General features: G+C 34.1%; 1 protein-coding gene across 2 annotated transcripts in view; it reads left to right on the plus strand.

Moving 5' to 3' along the window:
* Positions 1 to 5: 5 nt before the first annotated feature.
* The window catches only part of LOC111698769 (uncharacterized), a 22973-nt gene continuing 8895 nt past the window's right edge, over positions 6 to 14083 (plus strand). Inside the window, exons 1-24 of one of the 2 annotated variants that reach the window (XM_023469197.1) lie at positions 6 to 111; positions 1282 to 1424; positions 1778 to 1891; positions 2004 to 2046; positions 2249 to 2370; positions 2716 to 2956; positions 3154 to 3380; positions 3446 to 3819; positions 3892 to 3949; positions 4189 to 4378; positions 4802 to 4940; positions 5060 to 5201; positions 5280 to 5418; positions 6176 to 6280; positions 7175 to 7351; positions 7774 to 7862; positions 8571 to 8661; positions 9108 to 9253; positions 9718 to 9753; positions 10131 to 10442; positions 11125 to 11253; positions 12561 to 12687; positions 13093 to 13196; positions 13838 to 13885. In XM_023469197.1, the coding sequence (XP_023324965.1) occupies positions 37 to 111; positions 1282 to 1424; positions 1778 to 1891; positions 2004 to 2046; positions 2249 to 2370; positions 2716 to 2956; positions 3154 to 3380; positions 3446 to 3819; positions 3892 to 3949; positions 4189 to 4378; positions 4802 to 4940; positions 5060 to 5201; positions 5280 to 5418; positions 6176 to 6280; positions 7175 to 7351; positions 7774 to 7862; positions 8571 to 8661; positions 9108 to 9253; positions 9718 to 9753; positions 10131 to 10442; positions 11125 to 11253; positions 12561 to 12687; positions 13093 to 13196; positions 13838 to 13885 (3371 nt within the window). In that variant the 5' untranslated portion in view covers positions 6 to 36. The remainder of the gene's footprint in view (positions 112 to 1281; positions 1425 to 1777; positions 1892 to 2003; positions 2047 to 2248; positions 2371 to 2715; positions 2957 to 3153; positions 3381 to 3445; positions 3820 to 3891; positions 3950 to 4188; positions 4379 to 4801; positions 4941 to 5059; positions 5202 to 5279; positions 5419 to 6175; positions 6281 to 7174; positions 7352 to 7773; positions 7863 to 8570; positions 8662 to 9107; positions 9254 to 9717; positions 9754 to 10130; positions 10443 to 11124; positions 11254 to 12560; positions 12688 to 13092; positions 13197 to 13837; positions 13886 to 14083) is intronic. The other variant, XM_023469198.1, reaches the window with a different exon arrangement.

Consider the following 14083-nt stretch of genomic DNA (forward strand, 5'->3'; position numbering starts at 1 on the left):
ATTAGTTAATTTTTTCCATAATTATGTTTCAGAAAAATGTTACAATTAAGAAATGATGAGCTTCACAAGGTTCTTATGCCTATTCTTGGAGATTTGTGGGACAACAATAAGGTAGTTTAGCTAGACATTGCTTGTTTATGTTTAGGTTTAGGTTTAGGTTTAGGTTTAGGTTTAGGTTTAGGTTTAGGTTTAGGTTTAGGTTTAGGTTTAGGTTTAGGTTCATGTTTAGGTTTAGGTTTAGGTTTAGGTTTAGGTTCAGGTTTATGTTTATGTTTATGTTTATGTTTGACTGATTCAGAATTTTATACCCATTACCCATTACTCTTAAAAATCTAAGTTTTTAACTGTGGTTTTCATACAAGTTACTTGCAGATTTCTGACGCAGAAATAAAGAAGCAAAATAAAGAATTGTGAAAAATGAGAAAAACACTTAGAAGTTTATAAATTGCGACATCTTTCACATTTTTTAAAGGGCACCGTTGTAAATCTTGCAATGAAGGATCAGTTAAAATTACAAAAACAGTCTCGTAAAACAGTCTCGTAAAACAGTCTCGTAAAACAGCCTCGTAAAACAGCCTCGTAAAACAGTCTCGTAAAACAGCCTCGTAAAACAGCCTCGTAAAACAGTCTCGTAAAACAGTCTCGTAAAACAGCCTCGTAAAACAGCCTCGTAATACAGCCTCGTAAAACAGTCTCGTAAAACAGCCTCGTAATACAGCCTCGTAAAACAGTCTCGTAAAACAGCCTCGTATAACAGCCTCGAAATACAGCCTCGTAAAACAGTCTCGTAAAACAGCCTCGTAAAACAGTCTCGTAAAACAGCCTCGTAAAACAGCCTCGTAATACAGCCTCGTAAAACAGCCTCGTTAAACAAAGTTACTTTTTCTTAATTGAATGAAGTGACTGAAAAAAATGAGAAAAACACTTACAAGTTTATAAATTGCGACATCTTTCACATTTTTTAAAGGGCACCGTTGTAAATCGTGCAATGAAGGATCAGTTAAAATTACAAAACAGTCTCGTAAAACAGCCTCGTAAAACAAAGTTACTTTTTCTTAATTGAAAGCGGGAATGAAGTGACTGACAGTGCGTCCTAATAAACATGGAAATCAAGTGACTATTTAAAAATCGTTCCTTTAATTAATAGATGACAAAAATTGTATGTTTTATGATCTTCCGAAAAAAATGGTCGACCTTCTTCGTGTCTTTAAAAATTGACGGAGATATTAAACATATGAACCATTTGTTTTATAATTATGAAACCAATATTCTTGTTTTTAGTTTCTAGACGGAGTGTTTACATGTTGTGATGGTGTGGTTAGGTTCTCCAGGTTCCTGGTCTCCTGCTACAGCTCCAGGTTGGAGAACCTTCTCAGGACCGTGGAGGAAAACGTGGAGACTAATCTGGTAGTCAAGGACTTTAGGTAGTTAGAAACCGAACCATTTGTTCAGAGATGATTTTATCCTTGATCTATACCTCCAAGGGACATCTTTGAAATTTTATGTTCTCTTTATCAGATTTTTCTCTCACTTAGAGAGGTTTAATGCTTTTCTTGAATACAATTTAAAATGTCAATTAAAGCTGTTTAGACTGATACATAAAAGAGAACTATGTGACTGTTCTCTCGTACAGATTTTTTTTCAGAAAGGGCTGAGGGGTTAATTAAGTTTAAGAAAACTTACATCTTTGAATTTTATGTGAAAAACGAAACATTTACAGACAAAAAATTCTGTAATTCCTTCCTTAAAACTTATTCTAATAATATATCTTGTGCAGGGTAAGTGTGGTGAGGGGGGTGGTAAGGTTGTTGCACGGTTGCCCGGAGGTGTTCTACACCTTGCAAAACCAGGAGACAAAGGAGTTTATTAGAATACTTGGAATAGAACTCAGGTATCCCTAGTGTACATTGTACAAAATACATTAATAATTTCTATTGTAATTCGTTGTATTTTCTTGTGTAGACCCCCCATAAATAAGTTAATATCACCTCTACATTTTACAGGGGAGACAATGTCACTGAATTCACCAACTTCAAGAAACGAAAGGAACCAAATGACTAGATAAAACATTTAACACAGAAATATTTTTGATTGTAAAGATTGCAGGCCTCGTCTTATATCTTAATATAGATCTACAGAAAAAAAGATAAAATAACTTAAGAAAAAGCTAAAATACATTTTTAAATTGCCCCCCGCCCCCTTTACACTTTTTTATGCCAAAAACTTGACCCTAATTGCTTGGTTTAAGTTTGAGGAGGATGATGATGTAATCATCACGTTTGATGAGAAGAAAGAATATAAAACAGGACGGATACAGACTAAACTCAGAACCCCGTATCATACTAGACGATACACTGACTGGGGGAATAGGCAGGGCTAAATATATTCTACACAAAATTAACCCTTTTAACATTATTTAACGGTTAGAATCGACTTGTCAAAGTTTTGATATCCATGGGAATTCTTTTTTTTGTGAAATATGTAATATGTATCGGACTAAAAATATCATTTGTTCATTTTGAATCTTTTTGAGTGTTAGTTTATGATTAGAACATTGGAGGCTCAATTTTTTTTTAGAGTAATAATGAAAATAATCATGTTTAATTGTTGAAGTATTCATTTCTAACTCAAAAATTTTATTTTAGAATTTTTGGTTAACAAATTATAATTTTGTTTGTTTGCGAATTACAGTAAATATTTGCCTCTGGATACAAGGAGTCCACGCCGCCAGTCGGAGGAGAAGAATTCTGATTTTACATTTGTCCGAGTAAATTATGAGAAAGCAGAGATCAAAACGGAAATTGAAGAAGAACCTGAAACTAACCTTGAGATTGATATTGATGCTTGTGTTGATGATTTTGCAGATGAATCTGATCCTGACTATTATATTCCAGCTTCCAAAGTGGAGAATGAGGCTGAAGGAGAAGAAGTTCAAGGATTAAACTTACTTCGTGAGGTAGGTTTTAGGAAAATGGACATATGGAAATGCAGGACATTAGTATTTTTATAAACGGAAAACTGAAAACACGTGTTTTGTAAAATCAGTAAAAATATTTATTAATGCATGATAATATTTCTTCTAAAAAATAAAATTGTACGGTACTAATTGCAAATATTAACTTCTTAACAAAATAATGCATTGTTTTTGTTTAGGACGAAGCTAAAGAGATTGCTGCATCCTTCATGGATAAGCAGAATACTGGGAAGTATCTCTGCACCTTCAACTCCTCCTGCAGGTTTACCAACTCCAGTCTTCAGATCTTACAGGATCATGTTCTCAAACATCTGGATATAGTCATTCAGCAATGTGATCACTGTGGATTCAAAACTAGAAAACAATCTGATTTGGATAAACATATGAGAACTAATCATTTGACAGGGTAAGTTTTTATTAAAGGTAAATAATGAATATGAAATGAATTTCTTTCATTAACTTACTATTTAGGAACCTAGAAGTTAAATCTAGTTTGAACTCTAATAAAGAAGAAACTTCTAGGTTTCGGAGATCTGTTAGAAACAAACAGAAAATCAACCGATCGGAGACTGGTGAATCTGAAGGGATACAGGATATGATGAAGGAGGAACGGGAGGGTCAAGATAGTCAAGAGGATCATGAGGATCAAGATAGTCAAGAGGATCAAGATGGTCAAGAGGATCAAGAGGCTCAAGATAGTCAAGAGGATCAAGAGAATCAAGAGGCCCAAGAGGATCAAGAGGATCAAGATGGTCAAGTGGACCAAGAGGACCAGGAGGATCAAGTTGAACTAGTGATAGAACCGATCTCTGTTGACGGAGATAAATATTCAATTAATAGTTTTGGTAAACACACTTTGTAAACCCATGTACATTATAAAATGTGTCCTAACATAAACATTTTTATATTTATTTTAGGTGAGATATTAGTGTTGGAAGGGCATGCCAAAGACCTTGCCTCAAAATACTTAACAAGGTAAAAAAAATTTAAATAGTTGCATTTTGAAGAAAATACACTTTTTCTATTTTGAATCACAATCCGTGAAGAATATTTACAATTTCTTTTGTATCAAAGCAAAAGTTAAACCTTTTGAATTTTACTGGAGTCTTAAAATGTTTCATTTTTTTCATTTATAGTTAAAAAGCCTTATTTTTTCATTGACTGCAAATTGCAGAAGCAAAGAATCCTAACTAAGAAACTTTTTATTCTCCTAGAGAGGAAATGGAGTTTACCTGTCTTCTCTGCCACCGGTTCCAGAAGGATCGGAGATTTGAAGACGAGGAGAAGATTCTAGTTCATATCTTTAAACACCTTAACATATATAGTCTACAGTGTTCCAGCTGCCTCAGAGGGTTTAGGATGGGTTCAGAGTTAGCTCAACACCAGCAGATATGCTCCGACCAGGTTTGGCAGTATTTTTATTATTTTTAGTATCATTCACGCTAGTTTAAGTTTGTTGTTTAATGCATGGTCAATGGTCAATGGTCATGTAGAAATGGCTCATTTTGTTCGCATGTTTTTATTTCCAGATTTAGGAACCAAAAGATACGCCGAAGGCGCAATTTATTTTGACTTTCCTGTTTTGCACTAGGTTTTCTTTCCCTTAAGTGCTATTGAGAAGCTATTCTGGAATCTCAGGGGGGGATACGCCCCCCACCCCTTTCGGTCAGGAGGTGCGAAGGTCCTGCCGCCTTCCCCTATCCGCCCCTGTTTACAAATTACCTTAAATCTGTTCCATTTGGTGCAAAGTTTTTTTTTATTTATAAAGAAAGCCCTTTCGTGCCTAGTTTTTTATTATTAGAGGTATCTTATAAACTTTCATTTAAGGATGATGGTTTAAGTGCAGAGAAGTTTATAAATAGTCCAGTTCAACCTGTTTCAACAATAAACAAAAAGGCGGTCTTTATGACAGAGAAGAAAGCACAGAAAATTATATCATCTTACGTGATATGTCAGGATAACGAAGGTTTGTTGACTTTAAATAATTTTTGAACTTTTTGTTTTCAACTTTAGAAAAAGAAACCTTTTACAAAGAATTGAGATTCATCTGGAATTTTCTTTAGTAAAACGATGATTTTTATTTAGCTTCTGGAACAAAGGATTACACTTGTGGGCTCTGCGACTTTAAGTGTCCCCAGGAGTCGACTGTTACAGAACACGTGGCACTGCAGCATCTCAATATATTCCAGTTCAAGTGCGCACATTGCGGCATTAAGTTTAAATTGAGGTTGGTGGGACATCTTGTTTTTGAAGAAGTAAAATTATCTTTACTTTTGTTGTTCCTAAATGATTTTTATATTTTTAGAACACAGCTGGAGAACCATGAGAGGGAGAAACACAGGTTAAAGATGTTCCCGGAGTTGAAGAACGAGGACGGATTTGAGCAGGACAACCAGCAAGGAACTTTGGTCCTGGTTAAGGAGACTCGAATACAACAAGTAGGAGTGAGTTTTAAGCATAGATAAATAAATAAACATAGATAGCTTATGTACGCAAAATCACCAAGAATTGTACAGTCCGCGAACTCATACTTCTAGGGGTCAAACTGTACTTCAATGATAAGCGGGGTGGTTTGGTGTTTTAATGGATTTCATAATAGAGTGTAAAATAACTCCGGGAATGGAACTATTTGAACAACAATATTTCACTGAGCCATATTGACGAGAACTGAAGAAGGACATGAGAAGGACTAAATTAACTTAAATTTCTCTCTACAGAACTCATGTACACCACAAGTACTCAATGACATAAGAACAGCCAATGTTCACAACCGGCCTAGTTAATCTATATAATAGGAATATCTTTAAAACATCTCAGTACATTTATATCTTTCAAGATAAAAAATGTCGTCTTATGCGCAATCTATCTTTATCTATGGTTTTAAGTGATTTCAAATGACTGGACTCCATTTTAAAAGTTTACTTGCCTGATTCACAACGGTATCCTTTAAACCTTTGAATGAGTAATAATGAACAAACAAGAGGATATCCATAATTTCTGCTGAGACATAGTTCCGTTGATAGTCGAAAATGTAACTCTTACAATGGATGGTCACTTGAATATTTAGTCAATAGTCCCGTTAACAAAGCCATGGGTTGGAATAAAAATCAGAGGATTTACAAATAAAACGGTTTGTGGAATACATGGGGACAGAAAAGACAAAGACTACAGAAGACCTAAAAGAATTTTAAAATGTTCCAGTTTGAAGAGAGGAATGACGAAGATGATATGAATATTTCCATGAATGAGTTTCCATACCTGGAAAACGGATTTCTTGGGAAAACCACCCATGGAGGAACAAAGTTGGTGAGAAAACAATAAAATTAAAATATTAAAATTTGTTACAGTGTGATGTAGAATACACTTGATCTCTTGTTTTCAACTAAAGTATTTTAATAATTGTTTTGAACAGCTCCTTTCAGGAGCGTATACATGAATTTGTCCACTTTTGTATATATGAATTTGTCCAGCTTTGTATACATGAATTTGTCCACCTTTGTATACATGAATTTGTCCAGCTTTGTATACATGAATTTGTCCACCTTTGTATACATGAATTTGTCCACCTTTGTATACATGAATTTGTCCACCTTTGTATACATGAATTTGTCCACCTTTGTATACATGAATTTGTCCAGCTTTGTATACATGAATTTGTCCACCTTTGTATGCATGAATTTGTCCACCTTTGTATACATGAATTTGTCCACCTTTGTATACATGAATTTGTCCAGCTTTGTATACATGAATTTGTCAACCTTTGTATACATGAATTTGTCAACCTTTGTATACATGAATTTGTCCACCTTTGTATACATGAATTTGTCCACCACACATGAATTTGTCCACCTTTGTATACATGAATTTGTCCACCTTAGTATACATGAATTTGTCCACCTTTGTATACATGAATTTGTCTTTGTATACATGAATTTGTCCACCTTTGTATACATGAATTTGTCCACCACACATGAATTTGTCCACCTTTGTATACATGAATTTGTCCACCTTAGTATACATGAATTTGTCCACCTTTGTATACATGAATTTGTCAGCCTTTGTAAACTTTCCAGGAGTGGGGGTGGGCCTAACCTCCTTTGGGGATTGAAAACCCCTTGGGATTCATAGTTTTCAGTTGTCCAGGGAGGGGTTCAGCTCCAAGGTCCTGACTCCTCATAAAACTCTGCTGCCTGATTCCAGGTTTATGTGGAAGGATCTGAGTATCCTTTGACCAGGCCAACGAAGAGCACCTTGATGAAGATCATGAAGGCTAGGCTGGTGAGCAAGGAGGAGGGGAACAGGCTGGTCGCCACCTCATTCCTTCATAATATTCAAACCAAGAAGTATGAATGCACACTCTGTAACGGAGTATTTCAGGTACTTTTCCCATTAGTGTTAGCATCAATCTAATATAAGCGATTAAACAACAGTTCATCAAGAAAAGGAACTGAATAATTGCCTCAAACTCTGTTCAACCTGATGCTTTATCTATCAAACTTCGGTATAGCAGAATTTATAGTTGTAACTTAAAAAGTAAAGTAGAAATATTAAAGGTCAACGACATCAGGTTGCAAAGATTTAAGGTTTAGAAAATTTAAGTTTGAGGCAAGTAATCAGTTTCTTTTCTTATGAAAAAAATAACTAAAAAACAATGCAAAAATTGGTTAAAAACTATTGTATGAATTTATTAATTTATTTTAATAGACTTTTTTAAACTAATAACAAAACGGATAAAGTAACTGCTAATAAAAAAGATGAATTAATAACCTAACGAACTTATAAACTGTTCTTATGTTTAGGCGGATACTATAACACTAATACAAAGGCATTTGTATGAACACATGAACCTTTATGTTCATAAATGTGAACTATGTGGAGATGTATTCAGGAATAAAAAATATATTTCCAAGTTTTTTTCATAAATAGATTTTAAAACATTTCTTAAATGCACCTGCTTAGTATAAATAATAGAAACGTTGAATATTCAACAGGCCTGAACCTTGATATTTAAATACCCTGGAGTGGAGGTTGACGTAATGGGGAGAAACGTAGTCAACGCTTGTGAGACTAAAAAAGATGATCTGTTTGGCTTGAGTTTACGATCTATCTTGATTTTAAGCTTACGATCATACTTATCATACTTTTATGTGTGCACTAGGGTAATGTTAGATTAGCTAGTGCATATATTTTAGGCTGTGGTAAGGTACACCTGGATTTTGATCCTGCCACGCCTCCTGGTGGTATCTCCATTCTGTGTTTTGGAGGCCGGGGGGGGGGGGCCTTTGTGTGCTTAACCCCGTGGGCGGTCTGCGTCTCCCATATCGGGGAGAGGGGGGGGGGAAGGGTTATAGATTTAACCTTTTAATTCTTAATCTAAATTCGACATTGTATTAAACCATTTATACTAAAGATGAAATTGGAAAATTGGCTTGTTTCAGTTTTTAGTAAAGTCACTTATTTTTTTAGGCGTTCCTAAAATCCTGATTTAATTTAAAAGCATAAAGACCTTTTTAAAGCTTTGTCGCTTGAATACTGAGTCATTAACATTGTTTTCTTTTGTTAAATTGTTTTTCCCATCTTGAAATATTGTTATCAGGAACGTAGCACAGTTCAAAGAGCACAAGGAGATGCATAAGAAAAGACTAGAAGAAAAAGAGGAGGAGATTAAAAACTTTAATTCGTCTCAGGGATTCATGTTGAAACTTTGGTTAAAATTTTAATTTGTTACAATTGACTTTTTTGGGAAAAGTCCAATAAAAATCTGAAATATCTTTCTGTTCTGGGTGTTTCAGATACTGTTTGATTTCGTACATTATTAGTTTAAATTGCTTTAAAGTTAAAGATTTACACGTTTTTAGTTCTCTCAGACAGTAGACACTTATTAGTGGATTTCTGAGTGATCACAGTGTTGTATAACATATTACACTAGAGTTTTGAGGTGAAATTCTTGGACAGATTTCAGTTTTATTAGACACCCAAAAGGAAGAAGATATCCCATGGAATTTTAAGGAATATTGATAAAGATTTAATTTTTAAGATTAAGATTTCCGGAATGTTGCGTTTGTATTCGATTTTAAACATAATTGTTACATTATTCCCTACTACCCTAGGAGATGACGACATGAATCTCCAGGATAAGATTGGAGACTACCACCTGGAGGAGAAGGAGGTGTATATCCGTCTATCTGAGTCTAAACCTATCATTGAATCTTATTTCTCCATTGACTCATCAACCCCTGGGATCAATTCTTTCTCCTGCAAACTCTGCTTATTTGCAAGGTAAAGTTTTGATATACTAATCAACATTTTTAAATAGGTAAAACTGTCATGCATATCATTGTATAGTGTTCATTAAGATTATGTTAAAATGATTCCTCATAGAGTTTTTTTCGTAAAGTTCAATTCCAAACACATGTTTACGAAACTCTAAAGCTCTAAATCAATTATTTGAAGATTTTCACACCAGTTTATTATTTTGAGATAAGTCCAAAACCGAAAAAAATCTAAAATTTCTCATTCAAATACCTTTTCAAATTAAATTGATAACATTGATGACATTGATGAAATCCTTTTCTCAAATTTTCTGTAGAAATAAATCTCTAGAATTATAACTGGTTTTGTCAAATCTGTTTAATTTTGTGAAAAATATCTGTTTAAATCATCTTAAAATGTAAGATGATTATATTTCGTTTATTTTCAGAAAATGTAAACAGTGAATATTTTAATATCATATTAATTTGTAGGGATAATTATTCCTTGGTCTTCAACCATTGTCTTAGGAAAGAGCATTCTACTCTTAAAAGCTAAAGAAAAGGAACTTAGTTCTTGACAAAAACTCAAATTTTTGTAACCCAATGTCGTGGATCTTATATATTTCAAACTATTAATTCTGTTTAAAAGTTTAAAATTTCAGAGGTTTACACAATCAGGTTGCAAAGATATAGGAATTAGAAAATTTAAGTTTGTGGCCAGAACTCAGTTCCTTTGTTAAAGCTTTTCAAAAAACTGACACTATTCAATATAATTTTTGTTAGGTGACAAAAGTAATTAAATTCCAAGAAGATATTGATAACTACGATAATTGAAATGTACAATCACCTAATGATTTTAAAAAAAAACATTTTAATAATGAAAAAAGGAATGTTTTGATAAACAGGAAACATTTAAAGATTGCACTTTATCAATGTGAATCGAAGAAATGCAGTGCTCAGTTTAAATTTTTGGAGGATTTGCGTAAACATTACACTTCTTCGCACAATCAGAAGTTTAAATGTGAGGAAGGAGAAGAAACAATGGAAGACGACCTTGAAACAGACTTTCCTAATCTGGAGGATATTTCTGGGATTCCAATAGACCAACTTCACGGGAAGAAGATCTCCCATGTTCAAGCCAAAAGTCTTCGTGGCCAGTTCATCATCCAAAATCAGCGGACTAAGGTGTTTGAATGCGAACTCTGTGATTATAAAAGGTAAAAGAAACTTCATGTTTAACATAGCATTTTGAAATTTTTATGCAATAGCCAACTGTACATACATGTTTTTAGAGTATGGAAAAAATTATTATAAAGATTGATTGGAAATTGATTTCCCATTTACAACTTAAGTATATGCGGTTTCAATATCATGCATAATTCATGTTCTATGCAAGCTTTTATGTTTTCATGTAATGTTTCATAATTTCATGCAAGGTTTCATGTTTTTATGAAAGTTGTCATGTTTTCATGCAAAGCTTTATGTTTTCATGCAAAGTTTGATGTTTTAATGCAAAGTTTCATGTTTTCATGCAATGTTTCATATTTGTATGCAATTTTTCATGTTTTCATGCAGGGTTTCATGTTTTCATGCAAGGTTTCATATTTTTATGCAAGGTTTTATGTCTTTATGCAATTTTTCATGTTTTTATACAATGTTTCATGTTTTTATGCAAGTTTTCATGTTTTTATTGAATTTTGCATGTTTTCATGCAGGGTTTTATGTTTTAATGCAATTTTTCAGGTTTTATGTAAGGTAGCATGTTTTCATGATTTTATTGCAAAGTTTCATATTTTCATGCAAGGTTTAATGGTTTTAAGCAAGTTTTTAATTTAAAATGAAATTTACTTCATTTTGATCTCTGAAGTGATAATTAATGTTCATATTTGTTTTGTTAAGTGAATGGAAGGTAACCCTGCAGAGTCACGTGATGATAAAACACTACGATGTTTATATTTATCGATGCAAGGAATGCAAACAGCTGATGCGATCTTGGAACCAGTTCCTTGTACATAAACGAACTCACAAGTAAGAAAATGTTAAAGGGATTGTTCACACATTTTTGAAAAGGCAGATAATATCCCAATTTTATGAGTTAGTAACACAGATCTATGCCAATCTTGCTAATTAAAGATTCTGAGGGCAAGAATATTCAAAAATTTCAGAAAACAAATTATCTTTTGACCATAATCAAAATCCCCTCTCCCCTCTTATGACTCTGGGTAGGACACTGTCTCCATAACCCCCCCTCCCCCTGTATGCGCCCTTGAACTTTGAACTAAAACAGAAATATGCAGGGGCGGATACAGGATGTAAGTGAGGGGGGGGAAGATTTTTTAGGAACAAAAAAATGATAAATANGAAAATTTTTTTTGACTTAAAAGACTCAAAAAGAGTCAAATTAATGACTAAAGACTAAAAACCTAGATTTTTAACTTTTCACACATCATAGTTTATTAAGACAAATATTTTTCCTGTTTTGCACTAGGGTTTCTTTCTCTTAAGCATGCTATTGAGAAGCTATTCTGAAAATAGGAACAAAAAATTCCAAATTCAGGGGGGCGAATGTCCCCCAAACCCCCACCCTGTATCCGCCCCTGGAAATATGTCATTTCCGCCTTACTGTAAAAATTCAATTAATCCCGTTAAAATGTTGTTTCTAGGTGCACGTGCCCCCCCCCCCCCTACAGGTATCCTAGGGGGGGGCACGCGCATGTATGATCTGATTTTATATGATGTGGGGAAAAAATTAAAAAGAAGATGCTATAAGGCATCTTTATTCACCCTTTTTTAATATTTTTTAAACAAAAATTCAGCAAGTTTGGAGTTTTTAGCAAAATCTCATTTTCTTCACAACTATGATATATAAACCAAAGATATACGGTCCTTAAAGAAAAATCTAATCAGCAATTCTGTCAAATTAGGGGTTTTTAGGGGGGGGGGGAAGAGGTTTCTTATTTATTTATATTAGATGTTTTTTATTTCTTTATATTATAGAGTATTAATTCTTAACGATGGGACCGTGGACAGAAATCACAAATTTAATGAAATGCAGGGGAAGGGGGCTAGGTCATACTGCCCCATTGAAAACGTCACATGATTGACGTTTGTAGTCGGCACATATTAGGGAAAAATGTTAATTTTCTTTCAAAACATAATGTTGTCAAAATAATGAAAAATTATTTGGACCGATTTCCGAACCTCGTTTTTTTTTCTTTTTACACAATTAGTCACTATACTCAAGAGTTGCAGCTTCGGCAACCACTTTAACACTATTAACACCTTTATATTATTATTAATTCTCATCAAACATTAACCATAAAGTTTATTTTTAGGCCGAAGAATGACTCAAAGACCAACTCTGAAGTTAAAAGCGAATATCATACTTTAACGGAACCAATCTTTTTGGGAGAGGAGGCGGGTAAAAAAGCTGCGGAGCAATATGTTTTCTACGATAAAAAGGTTTGTTACCTTCACAATTTTTTGTGTGTATTTTATTTGTGACTGAAGAAAATTTAAACTGTCCGATTTCCGAACCTAAAAACGGTTGAGAAGGACAGTAATTTTCCCGCCAAAAACCAGCTGATTGTTCGGTTTCTTAAAACACGAACCGGTTTTGTGAAATTCAAATGTCTTACAGTGCTGACTGGCTACTGCTGAGTGCTGAGTGCTGAGTGCTGAGTGCTTCGACACTCGACAGTGCAGTGCAATTTCAGTTTTGAGTAATTTATTTCCTGGCTTGTGCAGTGAATGGCTAATTGACTGGCCAATAGTAATTTTAAGTATTCAATTTACGCTTTTATCTATGTCTACGTTGCTAAAGTAATAAAATCATAAAAACAATTGTGATTATTATTATTTATCAAGGAGAAATGTCAAAGATGTAAAATGTGTCCTTATTCCAGCAAGAAAACTCAGCTAGTGGCAATGCATGCCCTGGCCAAACATCTTCCAGCAATTCACCTTTACAGGTTATATTTGTTTTTATATTTAGATTTTTCAACAATGAAATTACTTGTAAACAAAGTTAAAGATTTAGACTTTTTTATCGCTTTTCACTCTACTGCTGTATTATAGAACATTATTTTTAAGTTTATTGGGTCCGTCCTAGTATACGATTTTTGGACCCTCCTATCAATTTTGTACATTACCACTCTTTTTCAGCAAATTTTATTTTTATTTTTATTATTTCAGGGTTAGGTTAGGATAAGACGCTTTCTGGGCCGAGCGCTGCGACCAGGATGGGCCTTCATTTTTAACAATTTTCAACAATATTAGTGTATATTTAGAGTTAAGGGTTAGGTTAGGTTAGACACGTTCTCGGCCGAGCGCTGCGGCTAGGACAGGCTAGGGGGCCGAGTGCTGCGGCCAGGACGGGCCTTCAATTACAAGTTTCAACAAAATTAGTATATATTTAGGGCGAGGCTAGGTTAAGACACTTTCTGGGTCGAGCGCTACGGCTAGGACAGGCTAGGGGCAGAGCGCTGCGGCTAGGACAGGCGCCTTGGTAATTTCCTAGTATAGGATTTTTGGACCCCTGCCCCCTAAAAATTGATAAGAGGGGAGGGTCCAAAATTCTTATAATAGAAATGAACCAATTATAAATATTTAGATGCGAGTACTGTCAGAAAGAGTTCAGATACAGCAGAAGTCGATATAGGTAGGAATTTAAACTTTACGCTATTTTCGGCTAAATTTTCGCTTTTAGAAACCTGACACTTGCTTCAAACTCTAATTTGTTGATCATATCTTTTCAATCAGAAATAGAGATCTTTTATATTTCATATTATGAATTCTGTTAGATAAAAGAGTCAATGTTTTAATTATCATAAAATCACCTTGGGGGGGGGGGGGGTTT

The sequence above is a fragment of the Eurytemora carolleeae genome, unplaced genomic scaffold (genome assembly GCF_000591075.1).
Source record: "Eurytemora carolleeae unplaced genomic scaffold, Eaff_2.0 scaffold109, whole genome shotgun sequence".
NCBI lineage: Eukaryota > Metazoa > Arthropoda > Copepoda > Calanoida > Temoridae > Eurytemora > Eurytemora carolleeae.